This window comes from Tachysurus vachellii, chromosome 3, assembly GCF_030014155.1.
Source record: "Tachysurus vachellii isolate PV-2020 chromosome 3, HZAU_Pvac_v1, whole genome shotgun sequence".
NCBI classification, from domain to species: Eukaryota; Metazoa; Chordata; class Actinopteri; order Siluriformes; family Bagridae; genus Tachysurus; species Tachysurus vachellii.
Genome location: NC_083462.1, coordinates 11776362 through 11796484, shown reverse-complemented (window position 1 = coordinate 11796484; position 20123 = coordinate 11776362). Strand labels below are relative to the sequence as shown.

General features: G+C 36.3%; 1 protein-coding gene across 3 annotated transcripts in view; it reads right to left on the bottom strand.

Annotated features, from left to right (window-relative positions):
• The window catches only part of ptprua (protein tyrosine phosphatase receptor type Ua), a 237953-nt gene that overhangs the window by 166032 nt on the left and 51798 nt on the right, over positions 1–20123 (bottom strand). For 2 of the 3 annotated variants that reach the window (XM_060865749.1, XM_060865751.1), the window contains exon 2: positions 13662–13790. In XM_060865749.1, the coding sequence (XP_060721732.1) occupies positions 13662–13790 (129 nt within the window). The remainder of the gene's footprint in view (positions 1–13661; positions 13791–20123) is intronic. The other variant, XM_060865750.1, reaches the window with a different exon arrangement.

Below are 20123 nucleotides of genomic sequence, written 5' to 3'. Positions count from 1 at the left end.
TTTTTGAAGGGTTATAGTGGTAGAACAGATCTGACTAATAAATTTTCAAACAAACTGTGAAAGCTTAATCTTTCTTTGCTTTGTTGAAAAGATTTCTTTTAGATTATTAATTAATATAGATGAAAGTGACTGGTGAAACTGGGATTGCTGAACTACTGACACTCTTTTAAATCATTTAATTGGTCCTGCTACAGTTTTTATGAGTGCACTAAAATTCTTTGCTGGGTCTGTAAGTGTCTGTGTATGAGCTGTAATTGTAGAAACAATAGCTAGCTAAATATTCCTAAATTCTTCTGAACAATCAGATTCAAGCTCTCAACCACACTGTGTCAATAAAATAGAATAAATAATTAAATAAAAAATACATTGGTGAACCTGGTCTACAGTAATTACAATGTGCAAGTGTTCTGAATGAAAGGTGGTCATTAGGAACTGATCTTTTGTCCCTGTATATTTTCATTCTGAATCCATATAATTCATGTATATGTTATATACTTACACACTACTTCATAGCAGGGATTTTAGTTCCCCTATTGAAAGGAAGCATCAACCTTGTTGGAATTAAACAGTTGTGACAATTAGAATGAGCTTCTGAAGAACTTCTGAGTGATGAGAGATAACAAGAGAGATGAACATACAGCTAAATATAGATCTGAGGTGCTAGAAAGTGTGGAGAGAAAAGAGAAAGAAAATCCACACCTTCCACTCGAGTAGATTGACAGGGAGCGCTGTCAGGCAATAAGCAAAAGAGACAGGACTCCAAGGGGCAGGGGCTTCTAGGACATCCTGCTGATCATGAAAGCAGTAATAAAAGCCTGGATTATAATGCTAATTTATCACCAGGAAGTGAATAACCCAGACATACAGCAGCAATGCAATCAGCTAATAGCAGATGCCTTACTAAACTAAAACAAACAGGACAATGCAGTACAAAGCTGCCTACTGTGAAGTCTCTGTCTATCTCCTGACAGATCAGGTACGGAGACGTATTCAAACATGTGTCTCTCTTTGTGAAGATTATTATAAAAGAAGAACACAGCTTTTCTTCAGCTATTTTCTCTTGAGATGACTCAGCACACACAGCCATGCCCAGTATATGTCAATTACAGTGACAGCTCCTTCTTTTCTGTACTCTTCTCTATTTACACCCCTGCTTTTCTCAGAAAATAATCTCCAGCTTCTCCTTTCCCTCTTCACAAATAGTACAAATATTACAAAAAGCAAACAAATCCATATCTATATCCACAGCAACAATTATGTCGAAGTACTGACAAACCAGGGCACAAATACAAGCATGTTTATATTAAGTCTATATTATAGACTTATATTAACTATTTCTTAAAGAGCTCTTAAGATCAAGAAGTGTAAGGAGAAGGTAGGACATGTAAAAGGCTTAAGAGTTTCTTTGGCAGAGGAGAAAATGGCCGAAAGGTGAAGAGGGAGATGAAATGTATTACAGACATACGGATGACAGTAAGCTAAGAAGACGCTACAGATTAGATAGTGTAGGGATTGTGTTTGTGGCCGACCATTTTAGAGATACAATAGGATCTCTGACACAGAGCAGAAATGCCATAGCACCAGAAATGAAAGTAGTCCCTACAATGCGATATTTGGTGCGTGTGTGTGTGTGTGTGATTGGGGTTAAACAGGTAGGATTAGTTAGGCCTGTAATTTCAAAGTCAAGGCTTTTAAATAGACCCTATTTAAAACTGCTCTCATACTTTTTTATTGGACAACCAATCATAGTCTTCTAAAGAATATATCACCTAGTAACGGGGTTAGCCCCGCCTCCTCTCTATGATAAAAGCTTTTGTGTTTTCCTTGTTAAGAGGACCTCTGAAATTGGTCCTGATTCCTAGTTAGAAATGTTTAAGTTAAATAAGGAGCTCTCTAAGATGGTTCTGAGATAGCTTTAAGATTACAAACCCTTGACTCTCTCACTATCTCACTCAGCAGTTTGAGATCAGCAGACTAAGGAACAGCTTTAACCCCACAATGGTCTCCTTACTGAACTCTTCAACTCACTAAACCCCTGAAAGTTTAATTCCCACTGAACACTTATGAAACCCTCATAACTGAAATATGTCACTGTATATATTCTCTGTATTTAAGTTATTTGTATATCTATTTATTATGTATATCTGTACATATGTCTGAACTGTGTTACTACTTTGCACCTCTGCACGTAGTTGCATTGTACCCCTGTGTAGTGACGATAACTGAATTTGTCCTCACATTCTTACCTGCTTTACCTGCTCACAGGTGTAAAATGTTCAACTAAGCACACACATATACTATGTGTGCTATACATGAGTGCAAGAGACTGCAAAGAGGGTGGAAGAGTAGCGTGCAGAAGACGGAGTCTGGATTTTTTTTTTATTCATCAAATGATATGTGGATCATTGTCTATAGTTGAACTTGACGGGTTTAGCCTCTGCTGAACCTCCTGCAGCATCCGTTATATGCAAGAGAATAAGATTTGGCATGTGAGTAAGATCACATCACTGCATCATAACTGCATAAAAGGATATACCAGTAATCCTGAGGATGTTATTGCAGACTGTGCTGTAGAAACCATGGAGATATATTTGCACTCTGGTGTTCAAGGAACATATGTCACAACTCACACCAGAACAAGAGAAACAAAAAAAAATCAAAGCAGTGTGCTAATCATTCCATTTGATGCAGAGCTTCAGACTACTGTTGCATGAGAATGGCAGCATTTTTCACCATCATCATCATCATCATCATCTCTCTTTACTTTAGACAAGATTCTGAACAGGCACATAACAGACATAAATAAAGTACTAAAGCTACATAATAAAATAGTGAAGGTGTCTGAAAGAGGATATCTATGTTTGATGTGAAGGCTTTTTATTTATTTTTATTTTTTTTATGTTAATGGAACACATTTTTGTATGAAAATGATTCAACCTGAACAAAGCCAGGTGTATTGTACATTTCAAACGTTGATTGTTGTAATTGTATTGAACAGCATCAGCTGCATAAAAAATTGAGGATCAGGATTCGGATTTAGATCCCAAATGAGCCCGAGGTGCTGAAAAAACATAGTCAAGCGTAACATTACAACATGTGTTGCAATCTCAGGAAATAGTGTCATGCACCAGGTTCTGACCTGGTTCTGGCCTGTCCCAAAATTCTCTCTTCCTGATTTCTCAGGGCCTTTAGACTGCTCTAATGACTGATTATGAAAAATTAGTGGTGAGACAAGACAAGCCAAATTATATCAATGGAATGATTCACTGCCCAGAAGCTAATACCAAGAAAGAAATGAAACATGACAAGGTTTTAGTGTTGTGTGGTTTTGCTTCCTATGACTACGCAATCATAGGATCATTTTCCAATAGCACCACATCCCAAAGTGTTTAATTGCTCTTATACTACAGCAATTAGAATTCCTACTTAGTAATAAATAGCATTTTTTTTATTATTTATAGCGATCTTAAGTACAAGTTCATTCACCAGCTTTTTTTTTCTTTTGTGAAGTTAATAAAACAAACAAAGAAAGTTTGGCGTTTTACTAAGAAACCAGAAATACCCTTTTTCCAAAGCTGAGACCTTCAAAGCGCTAGAGACTCCTTCTATAATGTTCGATTGGATTCAGTTCATTTTTTATTTATATACTGTTTTTTTCCAATGGACATAAAGCATAAAGCAGCTTTACAGAAACCCAGATATAGATTTAGATCCCTAATGAGCATGCCGGAGGTGACTGTGGTGAGGAAAACTCACTAAAATGACATGAGGAAGAAATCTTGAGAGGAACCAGACTGTAAAGAGAACTCGTCTTCATCTGTGAGACGCCACATAGATGAGATTATGAGTCACTGCTCTTTTAAAACTGTACTCTATAAGCTCATACAGTATTGAGTGGGTTGAAATCTTCAGGACGAGCTTTTAGCTTTTCAATCTATTGTATCCAAGAGAAGATATCTGCTGAAAAGAGTGAGATCTGAGTGTCGGAGAATTATTGGCTGTTCCAGGCACGCAATTTAAGTTCCCGGATGTTGCACTTCCAGAATGTTGGACACATGATGCATTTCACACTCATAGCTTTGCTTATGTATCAGAAAAGGGGCAGAGTTAATAAGCACTTGGAAAAAAATTCAAGATGGCTGACTACACTCCGGTGGACAATAAGCTAGCTGCGTCACATTACATGTGGTGCATTTTTGACGTCGTTGATCGACTGGGAAACAACTTGTACTTCCTGTATGGAAATTTGGAGCATAGTTTGGTGATTATTTTTATAATATTGTATTGGAAATACCATATACACAAACAAAAATGGACTAATATTAAACCTAACATTAGGTATAACCCTCTTTAAAACTGAACTTTGAGGTCCTTAATGAGCTAAGAAATAATAAAGTAAAAAGGTTGTACTGTATAGGATCTTTGAATCCTTTTCTTCAGAAAAATTTTTGTAGGTAAAAAAAAAAAAATTTATAAAAAAAAAAAAAAAAACATTTTAATAAATATACAGGGAATAACCCCGATATATGTATTATATTTTTGTTTGTTTCTTTGACAATATAATTAATGTAATTAATAATAATTTTATATACTGTGACCCTTTATATATGTATGTGATGTTACTGTTCCTGTCATACAAAAAAAATATCTAAATAAATATAAACTCCAAACACTCTGTAATGTTGTTTTCACATCTTGTACCAGACCTAGTTTCTCAGGCTAATCTAATTCATGATCTTTCTTTGTTTTTTCTGGTTTATTCCATCTAATTTTTTTCCTCTAAACTTTAAACTAAACTAAACATGCTTCATATAAGACTAAACCAGCAGGGAATAATCTTATAGAAGACTTGTGTGTAAACAGAACAACCTCTGGTCATAAGCACCCAGAGCACGTACGTTGTGTGGTGTGTATAAGAGGTTGAAATAAAATTACTGGTGTTTATAATTAGTGTGTTTTATAATTGTGTATCCATAAATGCCATACATCCAATGATGTGTGTACACAGCTGCACTGTGTACCGCAAATTATATAAACAATTAGAAATGATGTTTGTTTAATTTGTTTTTTTAATAGAACATGATTGATTTCTTTACTACGTGACAATTACTATGTTAACAAACAAACATCTACTAGCACGTGATTGTTACTTATTCAAGCATGAATTCGTGGTTAAGGTTAGCTCTTCATTAGTTGGTGATTAGTATTAAACTTCATATTGAAGTAAGTGTTAGTTAACAGTATTATTCATGTACTGTTACTGTGAAGTGTTCCCTATAAACCTAGCAACTGAAAGCAAGCAACAAAAGAAGAAATTCGTAGGCCAGCTTCGAATGTTTATAATTGAGCAAGTGATTATTTAAAAAACCGGCTTACTCACGTTAAATAATAAAACATTAGTAGTCTACGTGCCAAACTCTGTCATGATGAATTAGACAGTTCCCTGCTGGAACACCAGGGGGCGATATGGCAGGGGTTTGTTTATGTCTTGTGTCATGCTTTTATGTTTTGTGTCTTCACGTGTGATTGCCCCACCCAATCCTTATCCCGTTCCTGCCTCTGCACACCTAGGCCCGTATTCATACAAATTCTTAGTGTAGAGTTTCTCCTAATGACATAATTCTAAGAAAATTCTTAGAAATGTGGGTCTTTCCTCTTAAAGAGAAGATCCTAGTAAAGATAAACGTTTTTCATAAACCATCGTAACCCTTAAAAGAGCTCATAAGGTCAAACAGTATGAGGAATAGTGAGGAGGCTTAAGAGTTTTTTATCAGAGGAGAAAATGGCTGAAAGTTGAAGAGGGAGAAGAAATGTATTGTATACAATATTTAATAATGATAGCGAGTTGATATGATGATACAGATTAGATTGTGTAGGGATTATTTTCTGTGATCAATCATATTAGAGATAACACACACAGCTCAGACACAGAGCAGAAATGCTATAGTGACAAAAATGATCTAATTTTTTCTCTATGACATTTCTGCGCTGTGTCGGAGATGTTTACATTTACATTTACATTAAATTTATTACATTTAGAACATACATGTGACATACAGAACATCTCTAAAATGATCGGTCCTGAAAGTAATCTCTATACGATATAGTCTCAAATATCTTAACATAGAGACAAAGTGAAGGCTTATAATAGACTAGATTTTAAAAATGCTCTTTTTTTATTAGACAACCAATCACAGAAAAAGAAAGTGTCATACCTAGTAACGGGTTTAGCCTCGCCTCCTCTCTAAGATAAAAGTTGTTGTACTGTATTGTCCTTGCTCACAGAGTTGCTCTGTGATTGGTCCTGAATTACTCTTAAGATAAGATTCCTAGTTAGTAATGTTTAAGCTAAATTAGGATCTCTCTCAGATTATTCTTAAAAGTTTTATGAATCTGGGCCCTTGTCCTTATGTTTCACTAATTAGCTCCCCTATTTATACCTGTTGTCTTGTGTGTGTTTTTTGCTGAGTCCTTTTACTTGTATGTCCTTTGTTATCATGTGGTCTCTGTTTTATGATTTGGTTTTTGGTTTTCTTGCATCTTGTGTATTTATTGGCTCGGTTTTTTCCCCTAGTCTATTCCCTGTGTCTATTGATTTTGTTGTTTTATTAATAAAAGCCCTGTCTGTCTATCCCTGCATTTGTGTCTGGATTTTGACACCTGTTTTCTTACAAACTCCTCGCAGTGTGAGTTGCAAAGCTACCATGACAGCAATTGAGTAGAAAAATATCCCTATTACCTCAAACTGACCTTGAAGAATGGCAATTCATATTTTCCTCATTTAGTCTTCTAAAACTTCTCTTCTCTTGCTTTTAAATTGTGTTTATACTAGGATTAAGACTGGTACTATTAATTCTAACCAGAGCTTACTACACAAACATGTAGGTCTATCATTTAAGGATCTTCATCGTGTAATCTTCAGTGGAGGACACCTAATCTCACAGCGTATTAAATACCTTGGCCCAGATTTTATCGAGATCATAACATACAGCATGACAAGTGACGATCTTAAACGATGGCTGAAATTCATCTCTCATCAATTCAGTGCTGATATACTTGCTTAGCATTTGTTTGTTTATTCAGTGTTGAAATTTTGTGTGAATGTGTTGTACTGATATTGCCATGTTTTTATGTAAGATGCTGACATTTTGAACGTTAAAAGTCCATCTGCAAGGTTGCTAAAGTGAGAAATGTGTCTACTGTTCTCAGAATTGCACTTATGAGTTTTTGAGAATTAGATTAGCTTTTCAGAAAATATGTCCGAGAAGCTGATGGGGAATCTTTAAGTGAGCCTTGCAAAGGAAAACATTCAACTGCTGAGGAAAAAAAGATTTATAGCAAAAATAGAAACTCACAGGTTGTGCATGCATGTGTGTGTGTGTGTGTGTGTGTGTGTAAGAGTGAGAGAGTTCTGTAAATTGAATCTGAGACTGAAATCCACAGTTTATATGATGGAACGTCTTTCACCGAAAATCATTCCACCGTTTATGAATCTCTTGAAATTGCCATTGTCGTTTTGATGATTTCTTTCGTGCAGTCAGGTGCGAAGTTACTGAGCGAGTAAGTGAGAATGTGCAGTTAGCAAGTGAATAAATACAGTAACAGGGCTGGGGAAAGTGTAAAAGACAAGAGTGAGTGAGTGAGTGAGTGAGTGAGTGAGTGAGTGAGTGAGTGAGTGAGGGAATGAATAAGTGAGTGAGTGAGTGGGTGATGAGAATGAGTAAATGAGTGAAGGAAGGAAGGAAGGAGGGAGGGAGGGAGGGAGGGAATGAGTGATGGAGGGAAAGCTGCTGCTGCTGTTGATGATGATGATGATGATGATGATGATGATGATGATGATGATACACTGGTTTTTGACTTATCAGACAATCAATATAAAATAAAATAAATATCATTATTTTATGGCCACAAGCCTGATAGAAAATGAGTCAGGACTTTGGCTTTCAGTGTGAGAACTTTTGTGGTGGAAGATAACGACCTCAAAATTTAGCTGCTTAAGAAGAAGCACGTGGGGCATCTCAAAGAACAGGGTTTGATATCACCATTTACTTTGAAAACATTTTTTGGGGGGAACTATTCATACTGTAGAATAGTTCCCCCCAAAAACATTTTTTTGGGGGGGAACTAATCTACAGTATGAATATTTTGAATCTAGTAGGATAAAAAGAGAAATACTCATGAAAAACTACTAATTCTTAAATTCCTGAAAGTCTACTTTCCTATGAGCTTCATATTAATCCCTGCTGTAGAATGAGACATGACAAAGACATTCGATGCTGAACATGGACACAACAAAACAGGCAGAAATTCCATTTTTTGTCCTCTGATAAAAAGAGTTAAGGTTGTAGGTGCGTTTAAAGACAGGTTGCTACGGTGGCTGGGAAGTGCAAAACAAATTAACAAAACCCAAACCAAATTAACAAAACCGAAAACACATTAACAAAACCGAAAACACATTAACAAAACCCAAACCAAATTAACAAAACCCAAACCAAATTAACAAAACCGAAAACACATTAACAAAACCCAAACCAAATTAACAAAACCCAAAACACATTAACAAAACCCAAACCAAATTAACAAAACCCAAAACACATTAACAAAACCCAAACCAAATTAACAAAACCCAAAACACATTAACAAGTCAGACAACCCGGAAGCGGTTGGTATAATTTGTTAATGGAAACTTACCATCATCGGACGAGACACCTTTCATTCACCTTTATATCTTTAATGACAGTCGTCTTGTCCAATGATCGGTAAGTTTCCATTCACAAACTATACCTACCGCTTCCGGGTTGTCTGAATCGGTGCATGAAACACATTAACAAATCAGAAAACACATTAACAAATCAGAAAACACATTAACAAATCAGAAAACAAATTAACAAATCAGAAAACAAATGAACAAATCAGAAAACACAACGACATTTCAGACAACCTGGAAGCGGTTGGTATAGTTTGTGATTGGACAAGACACCTGTCACTCAAAGTATACATGAAGTTCAACAGTCTGCCACAGGGAAAAGTTGGAATGGATGGATGGAATGGATTACTGTGGATTAATTCTGTTATCTTCTTGAACGGAGAACTTTATTTAAACGGAGAACTTTACACATTACACATAAGATTCCATACCAGTATATCTTGAGTGACAGGTGTCTTGTCCAATGATCGGTAAGTTTCCATTCAAAAACAATACACTACCGTTTCTGGGTTGTCTGACTTGTCGTTGTGTTTTCGAATTTGTTAATTTGTTTTCTGACTTGTTAATGTGTTTTCGGTTTTGTTAATTTGGTTTGGGTTTTGTTAATGTGTTTTTGGTTTTGTTAATTTGGTTTGGGTTTTGTTAATGTGTTTTCGGTTTTGTTAATTTGTTTTGCACTTCCCGGCCACCGTAGGTTGCTGTATATCTGTTTAGAACGATTTGCACTGCTGGGGGTTTGCCATGGGCTCAATGTTTTTAACACTAAAACTTTGCTGCAGGTTAAATGTTTTGTCAGCTGCAGTTTAGGAGCAGAAGCAACATGTCGCCTTTTGTTCTGTTTCTCAACATCTGTATGTTACTGTGTGTGGGAATTATTTTTTATCTCCAGCAGAAATCTGATCTGCTAATTCTCATAGCTAATCTATATCAAAGTCAGCATCATTTTAGGGAACAACTGTTTAGGGAAATTGTCTTTGCTATGTGAAATTTATTTCATGCTGTTATTCAAATACTAGCCAAATGCTAAAAAATGTAACATAAATGTTTTATACATATAATTACGGTTGAAGAGGAACTCGAGTGTCCTGCCCAAAGCCTTGACCTCAACTCAACCCCAGACCTCCTCAGTCAATTTTAGTGCCTAATCTCATTGATGCTCTCATAGCCGGAAACATATGTCCCCACAAGCGTAAGGATATCTCACAGCTTGTCCCCACCATAATATATATTCCTACTGGCTGTGAGGCGAAATAATTATTTCTAGCTAGAACAAAATACAGTAGCAACAAAATACAGTATGAATGTTATCGTGTTTTAAAAGCAGTAAGCTAGTCACTGTTGAAACCCCGCCATCTCATACACATTTCCTGAAGAAAACTCTGGTAACCTTGAAGACCTGTATTATAATGAAATAAATAGAGAACCCAGAAAATCAAGCGAACTTAAGTACCTGCTTAACTTCACTCTGAATACGAGGTACTTTTACTGCTTTAACTTTATTGAATTTTAATTGACTTAACTAAAGTCGCAGACGTAGCAACTCTGAATACGACCCCATGTAATTTGCGCGTTTAATGATTTCCATTGGCTTCAAAGGTTACATCAATAAAGTTTTCCTCCTTCAATTAAGAGCTCAGTTGATTGCACTATTAATGCATATTGAGTCCTTGGGCTTTACGATTATATTCAGCCTTTCTTAAAAAAAAAGAGAGAGAACCAGCTTCTTTTATTATACTTCAACATCAAAGACACCAAACTCAATGCCATTCAAATAAGCATGAGTCTTGAGAGGTAAATGAGTATAAGTTAGCATGCTATTACAGGGCTCTGAAGTTTTAAAGGCAAGAGTGACATATTAAAAAAAAAAAAAAAAAAAAAAAACTAAAAGAAAATTTATGACATAAAACATTCTAAAACTTTATATTTGAATTAAACAAAACATATTAAATTATACAATGTAGTGCTGGTGGTTAATAGCCTTATTTTTCTGAGATTTAATTTATGATAAATTCATTATTTTATAAAATGTCATAAATCCAGAGCCCCCTGGCACCATCTCAGGGCCCCAGTTTGAGAACCACTGGCCTAAATTTCTTGTTCTGAGCAGGTGTTGTCAGTGACCCAGGGCCCCCCGGCACCATCTCAGGGCCCCCAGAACCACTGGCCTAGACTACCTAGACTAGGTGTTGTCAGTGAACAGTTTGTAAAACTGTTGACTAAGTTACAGACACTCATGAAGAACCGATGCTAATTATCTGGGAAACATCTCTAACAGCAGTCAAAATGTCATTGTTTGTGTCAAACAAGAATTTGTTGTAACATTACAACAGGAGATCATGACTTACTCTGTGCTCAAAGTGATACTCACAGCTCCAGTGGTTTTCTCTGGATATGCTTTTTTTTCATTGTTTGTTGTGTTAAATCTTACCCAGATACAATAGTGTTATTTTCTGATTGGCTATTGTGTAGCCTCTTTTTTTGATTGGCTGATAAGTGTCAGGCTCGACTAAGAACTCCAGGGGAGACGCGCTTAATTCCTGCCCGGTTCCATAGAGACAGCGGTGCGGACAGATACATGCAAATAAAAATGCAAAGTGTGGCAGGAGAGCGTGACAAGAGACCCAAATGAGTGACTTGAGAGCCCTACTATTATGTCTTTGTTTTTTTTTCCTCCTCACGTTTTTTTTTCTTTTCGGTGAAGTCCTTCTAGCTAAGAATTTATGCCTCATTTAAGGTCAAAAGACTTTGTGGAAATGTCATGAGATCGTGTGAATCATCAGGGGACAAAAAATATATATATAAATAAATAATTGATGTTCTAGGTATTTCGGGTTAAATGAACACTTATGTCAAATATACAGAGATACAGAATTAAAAAGAAGGTCAGTGATATTAAACTATAAAATGAATTCAGGGAAAGCTGCTTCATGTAGGTTTTATATACTATATTTATTTACATTACCAGTTTGGACGCAATAAATGAAATAAATATATTTCCTTGTATAAAAGACAATCTGAGAAAGGCTTATTGATAATCTGCATTCTTATCTAAATACACTGTTTATTAAAGTGTATGGCATTTTAAAACATAACCTTTTGCAGAGGAACTTACATTTTTTTATGTAATAGAGCAGTTCAGGGTTAAGGGCCTTGCTCAGGGACCCAGCAGGGGCAGATTGGTGATGCTGGGATCTGAGCACACAACCTTCTAAAAAGATGCTCATTGGCGTATCCACTGAACTGAGCTGCCACTACACGACAGCCATATGTGCTTCGTCCCCAAACTGTTGGCACAAAGTTGGAAACACACACTTGTCTAGAATGTCTCTGTATGCTAAAGCATTGCACGTTTTTCAAACCTGTTCCAGCTTGATATGTGCCAAGCGTCGAGTGGAAGACCTTCTTCCCTCACAGATCCGTGACTGGAAATACTGAACGACCTTCTCAACCAGAATCAGTTACTGATCTCAATAATGATCTTGTAGCTGAATGAGCACAAACCAGACATCGAGTGGAAAGCCTTGTCAGAAGAGTGGAGCTTATTATAAGAGGAAAGGTGGAATAAATCTGGAATGAAATGTTCCAAACACATGGATGTGATGATGTTTATGCAGGTTTATTGAAACTAGTAGTTGGCTATGTAATAAGAGTAAAGGTGCTGGAAGATAAATGTAAAGCTAAATGCTCTCTCTCTCTCTCTCTCTCTCTCTCTCTCTCTCTCTCTCTCTGTCTCTCTGTGTGTGTGTGTGTGTGTGTGTGTGTATCTCTTGACCAACATAAAATAAAGTCTGTTGTGTCCTCACCTGATAACTCTTATGGCTATACCCATTGTCTCCCTACAAGCACACTTGCAGTAAAAGTGAATATAGACACAGGAACAACTCTGTCTCTGTCACTGTTTTTTTTTTTTCCCTCCAGTCTCTGCAGTTCCACCTCATTCACATGACAGCAGTATCTCAGTGAGGATCAATACTATCGAGCCAGCAGCGCCCAGTGCACTAAGCTATTGTCTCATTTGGTATCTCATTAGAAGCTTTCAAGGAATTTAACACCCCAGATAAGTGTTAGTTTTTAAGATCTGGCTAACATCTCTGCATGCTCATTTGACCACGCCAAGAACTTGATAGTAGAAAGCCAGAAAAAAGAAAAGCTTGGATTTAAACACAAAAAATACACAAAGAGCAGTGACTATGTGCCAGCATATCTGATATACAGTACCTCATCTAATGATTGCAGGTTCCTGGAGGTCTTGTATAAAACCAGACAATGGGCCTTAAGACAAAAAGTAATACCCAAAAATCAAACACTGTGAAAGTGTGTGTAGGTGTGTGGATCCCCAAAAGGCCAATGAGGACAGAGTTAAAGTATTGAACTTTTTTTTTTTGCACCTCAGCAGAATAGGGCTGAAATGTAATCAGCACAGGCCTGAGCTGAGCCCCAGAGACTGGAGTGAAACCAGCTGAAGAGCAAACGACTGTCATCAAGCACAAGACAATCTTTTTTCCAAGGGTGAGAATAAACAACATAAGCTACAAACACTGAATATTTAAAAAAAAAAACCAACAGCTGTGACTTCGCTGACACTTGCCGTCTTTGCCTGCAAACAAGGTGTTAATTACATCTCATATCATTTTCTGCTTGGATGTTTATGGTGCTCTTACTTTCACAGTACATACATTAAAAGGGATAAAAAAGAATTATCATCCATAACTCATAAGACATAAGACATAATAAGAACTAATTCATAAATTATCGACAAATCATGAATGATCGATTATAAACATTCAAATTTAGGAGAGATTCTAAGCTCTTTTTCTTCACACTATTGACATCTGGGCAGCGTTGTCCTATTTTTTCAGTCGCTGAATTCTGGAGCACCAGATGCCCCGCACATAGAGGTGCATTGTGGGAAACAGGTGGCAAGACTGAAAGAGGCTCATTCTGTAGAACTCACCCCATGTGAGGTCAGAGGGCACCGAGGGCCAGCTGGAGGTTCGCACCAACTGCCAGTCAAAGTCATCGTCCTGTTCCTGTCTGTACTCGCACAGGTCGGCATTTGAATCCTCCTCAAACGTGCAACCTGCTTCACAGAGAAAACAACATGCGTTACAAGCGACGTTTTAAATCATAATACATTGCTGTGTTATCTTGTTAAAAAAAACTCCAGCCTCCGGTGCGTTAAACTGAAAAAAGACACAAGCACTAGTGAAAATTATTTGTTTCACAAATAAATACTTTATTCTTGGGGCTTGGTTTCTCTAATGACCATTAAAACTAATATTTCTGTTAGATTATGTTGCTCTGAGATTACAGAGCTGAAATAAATATGCTGAACATAACTGGTCTTTGTTAATCTGCAGAAAAATAATTATTTCAGTTTTCATCACATTACATCCATCATCAGCTGCTATAAGAGTCTGAGAGCACTATCCACTCTTCAGTAGAAACATCTACCAATCCTGATTATTCCTGTAGTTCTATTTGCATGGATGTTTCCTAATCAACCTACTTAAACATAATGAAAGTGACGTGACATACAGCTAATTATGGTGACCCATACTCAGAATTCATTCTCTGCATTTAACCCATCCAAAGTGCACACACACAGCAGTGAACAAACACAAACACACCTTGAACACACACCCAGAGCAGTGGGCAGCCATTTATGCTGCGGCACCCAGGAAGCAGTTGGAGTCGGGGGGGTTCGGTGCCTTGCTCAAGGGTGCCTCAGTCGTGGTATTGCCGGCCCGAGACTCGAACCCACAACCTTAGGGTTAGGAGTCAAACTCTCTAACCACGACTTCCCCCGAAGATAATAAAGAAATTAGCAGTGGAACCTCAACATATGAATGAGTAACTGCAGTTAAAGGTATCAGACGTTTGTTACGCAAATATCCAGGAGATTTGTTCCACAAGCTTAATATCTGATGGTCCATCCATCAATCACTCGGGAATTTTATAAGATTCTTTGGGCCCTGAAGCATCCCGTATAAAGTGACAAAGTGATCCTGAAGTATAACGTAACAAATTAAAATAACCTGCTAAACATTTTTACCAGTATAATGATTGGAAATGGACTTATCAGAAGTTTTCAATCGGTATAAAAAATGTAATTATTTTATTGCCACAAATTTGATCTAAATTAATCAGAACAATGTTGGGTTTCTGTATGTAGAGTGTTGTTACGCTGAGTTTAGCTGCTGTTGAGCAGGGTGATGAGAAATGGATGGAGATTGAGCCACCTGCTGAGCAAATAACTCAAACCTCTCCACAATAACACCGGCACAGAGTTTACACACAATTTAATGCTGAACACAACCAAAACAGGTTGGAATTAATTTGTTGGGTTCTGCTAAAATATTTTTACCTAATGACAATTAATAAGCAGAGTAGGCCAGGTTGCAGGAAAGCACTCTACTAATCTGAGCCACAATGTCTCTATTTTTCAGAAATTAGAAATGGACTGACTACATGACACCCTCAAAGCACCACAGATTTAAATTGGATAAAGAAAGTTGCCAAAACTTGAATATACCTGCATCCCTAGCAGGCACCTGAGTGCCCCTGATTTTTACATGTAGATCAGACTCCAAACAGCACACCATTAGACAGATATGAAACCTGTCAATAAAAGAGAGCGACTTGAATTATTTGAAATCAGGAAATTTCAAAATCTGGAATAATCCTGCAGCTAAACCCAAAATACCTCTTAAAGAGTCATGTCTTCATCTCAGCACGAGCTGCAGCAGTTCTAACTCATTGGAGGCACAAGGCTTTACTTACAATAGCGTTCAGTCTGGTTATGGCGCCTCACTGGAGAGAATTAGTCACCGCCGACACCTCCCTTATATGCTGGGGGCAATTTACTGCAACAGAATGCCAGAAGGCATGTGGGGCCCCGGTGTGAGAACAGAACACATCAAGCAACTGGAACTGAGTCTAAATCTCATCCTCAAATTTTTCTCACTGCTTCTAAGACACCACCACATGCTGAGACATTCAAACAACATTGTGATAAATGCTTCGGTACTTCAGTACTTCCAAACGCTCACAAATTACACATGCTAATCTGTTTCACATGACTACACTACTTTTGGAGTAGACAGCATCAAAGAGTGGGGATCTGGGAATATCTTTCTTACCGTGCTGATGAAAATTAGAAGCGAGTAGTATGCAAACCTTAGTGACAGGAATCACAGCCTCTGCAGGTTAGATAGCGAAATTTGCTCCACGGTTTAATTCAAGCCTATGATTAAATGCTTTTCCTGTGCAATGACTCATAAAGCTCATGACAATAAATTCACTTCTATGTAATTATTTAACTGCCATCACAAATGAATCGACTAAATTTGACACTAAGATGTGTTAAAAACCCCAAAACCAGATTACACTGCACACAACTGTAGCAAATGTGCCTTTACGCCTCACTATATTTATGGCCTAATATTTCATAGATTTTATGAAATCATCAACAAAAATAGGGAGCTTTGCTTTAATGCATAATTCGTATATTAAACATAAACCATGTTTGAATTGTTTAGTTACTTAATTAAAGCAGATGAATTTGGAAATATAGTCCTTCTAACACTAATTTATTTCACTAAGGTAATGTTTTTATTTAATTGATTATGGTTGGTTCAGTTGCTGAGTAATGAATCGACCAAAGATCCAAATCTAGAGCTGGTAAACTGCCTGATTTTAGCTCACTGCATTGCGAAAATTATTTTAAATCATTACTGTACTTACTTTGCTCCTCGCCAACTTCCACCCAGAGCAGGAAGCAGGAGATAAAGCAATTAGTTTTGCTACAAAAGCCCTGATAAGGAAAAATGCAGAATAATTCAAAACTAAAATAAAAATGATGTAATAACTACAAGAAGCACTGGATTACAGTATGTTGGGTATCACCTGCTCCCCCTTATGGAAAACGTATTATACTTTATGTTAAATATACGAAAACATACACACACTTAGTGGAGAGAGAATTATTACAGTATGTGGTATCATGTGGACAAACGAAGTGACATTTAAAGATTTTTGAAGGTCACCGAGCGAACACTGGGGAGCTGTTTGTTTCCATTTGCAAAACAAACAACTGAGTCTGATTTTAGTCCAGTTCAGTGAATAGAGCGTAAAATCAGATTATGCTGCTTTCAAATCAGCTATTATACTGTATGTGCATTGTCAACTGTCAACCCACAATATACAGCTGTACCATCTGATCAAAATGCCACTATCTGATCTCAGCCAGAAGATGATAGGTCCAAGTTTCTGGCTCCTCTCAAGTTGTCGCTGCTGTTTTCCACCTCAGATATTTCAGGTTTGCCTGATTGTGGATCTGAATTCTTCTTAGAATGTTAAATTAATACAAATCAGAACAAATATTGTATACCACATATCTTGTGTGACTGCCCCATGCCTCTAGATAAGCAATATTTCTGCCTCTGATAGTCTATGGATTTGGGTAGGATGAAAGAAAAATAGATATATTGATCAAAACACTGCAGATTATTAACTACAAGTAAATTTCTATCTAAAATCTATGCATGCATATATACAATATCTATCCATCCTTGCATTTATTTTCTGCAGCTCTTATTCTGCACAGGGTCACAAGGAACCTGGAGCTTATTCCAGATTAATCACAAACGCTCATTCACAAACTATGGACAGTTTAATGATGCCAATCAGCACACAACACATGGCTTTGGACTGGGGGAAGAAACCAGAGTACATAGTTTTTTATTAGTTATTATTGATTTATTATTTAAATGTTAAGAAAGTAAAAAAATAAAGCTCTATATCTATCCTCATTTCTCCTACAGTGTATAGAATCCTTAACTTGTTTTCCTTCCGTAAACTCTCACTCTTTTTCTCTAAAGCTTTCCGTCTCTCCTGATTGGTCAAGGTCCAGTCAAGGTGTAGGCGAACGTATTTTATATCTGAGGTCGGGGCGTTATAACCTTTCACATTTCTAAGCTAGAGTACTATGGATGTGTACAAATTTGCCACATTCTAAGCTGACATCCCTGTCACAACAATTGTGAAATACTATTACAGGATGACTCACGACAGCTCAAGAACATCATATTAAACATCTTTTTTCATCCCCTGAGTTAATAATCACAAGACTTACACACTGTATTTTATTTATTTATTGTATTATTTATTTATTTATTTAAAATACCAGTTGAGAGTACTACTACTACTACTACTACTACAATATGAATAATAATAATAATATGAATAATAATAATAATAATAATATAATAATAATAATAATAATAAAGAAAATTTTCCTATATATATATATATATATATGATAAAAGGTCAACTTTTTTTTAGCTAAACATGATCTGTAGCTGCTAATCTGTAAAAAGCTACTGACTGAGGTTAACGAGTTTTAAACAAACAGAAGTCACACTGACTACAGAAAATGAGACCGTTTTATCAGGAACATCAACATTTACCTCAGATCAGTTGAGAAATCCTTTTAAAACTTTTCAATACAGCTAGAATTACACTTATAATACAGATAGCATCAATCGCTAACCTGTTTATTTTATGTTATAATATTATGTATATACAGTATATTTACAGTATATATATTATAGAATAATAGAATATTATAATGCAAATTCACACATCTGCCTGCTACTTATTATATCTGTCACTTAGTTAACTATGAAGAGGATAAATTTGTGCTTCTATAATACAGTACTTTAAAGCTAGAACATTTATAGCAATGCCTTTTTATGACCAATGAAATGAAAGATAGTTGCTAATCTAATAAAAGAAAGTAGTTATTTATTTATTTATCTATCTCGGTATATCTGATTTAGTCACCATGATGTTTCTACATACTGTAGACTGTATGCAGGAAATGTCCTTTCATACAACTAAATGTTCAACCAACATGTTGATGAGTCAAGCTTAAAAACATGGACTTCGGGACTTTCCTCTTTTTGACAGGAGTAAAGAAAAATCATTCGTTCATTCATTTTATTCATTTATTTAATTTCACTAACTTCTTCCTGGTCAGTGAATCTACAACCAATCTTGGGTGAAAAAAGGAAGCTCTGTGACCAGGATATATGTGAGTGCCAATAAAAATGTGTATATTTATAGAAAAAGTAGTTTGTACAAATTTACAAAATATACAAAGTTATATCAATACTAGCAACAGACTTTTAGTATATATGAATTAAGGCAACTAGCTTATAGCACATGACTGAAAAAGAAATACACACACACACACGAATAGTGCTGCAGCTCCAAATAATTTCACTTTTTTTGTGTGTGTGTGTGTGTTTGTGTTTGTGTGTGTATGTGTGTGTGTGTGTGTACTTATTTTTCAGTCATGTGCTTTTAGCAGACTGAAGAAATTGCTTCAAGCAAATGTGAGTTTAAAGCTTAAGGCAATTGCAAAAAATATATAATAATAAAATAATGAAATAAATAAATACTCATCACCGTGCTGATGCCATATTGGCCTGGAGCATGTTTTCAAGTTGTATATTATTCTCTTTCTTTTCTCTCTGAATCTCTTTTTCTACAGCTAGAAGTAATACCTATGATTAGCAAGCAAACGTTTGACTGATTTTTTTCCCTGAGGCAAAAAAAAGCCCATTGAATTTACTTCATTCATACGTCGACATCATTTCCACCTGATGGAACTGAGTTACAATGACAATTATTTTTCAGACATCCAACATGATCTGAGCATGTATTTTCAAAACCTGGAATTAAATCAGAAGATCAAACCCAGGTCGCTGACACGTTTTTCCGATTCACATTAATGCTGCGCTATTTTACTGCGTTAATGTAATACTACAGATGCAGTTCCCATCAGCACCAACATCCTCACGAAACTGAATAATCAGATTGTAATTGGTTTATGTTAAGACTGCATTAATTGATCATGCTCACTATACATCGTTCAGTCTAGTCATTAAAAGCTTGTTTTTTATTCGATCAATTTAGTTTAGATTTAGTTTAATGTACGCAATGATATAGCATTTTGATGAGGAAGTTATCACTTATGCTTTTTTTTTTCTTTTCTTACACAATTACAAAAATACCAGTTAGTTAACAGCTACTTTCTTTCCTCTGTACAAATTTTTCAGACTTGATTTCATTCCTCAGTATAATGGCGAAGACGACAGATGAAGGAAAGAAGGAAGTGTCAGTTATCCCAGACAGTGTTAGAGGCTACGTCTAGCCTCTCCTTCATCATTCATGCCATACTTCCTTCGTTCAGTGGTGGGTTCAGATTGGCACTGCAGGGTGTAGGGTGTTGTGTGAAATTGTTTCATTACAACTCCTCGGCCCTACACACACAACACACACATAACCCATCAGTTACACACCCCACCTGCAGGACCACAAACTCTTTCTCTCTTTGCAGTCAGTAGGA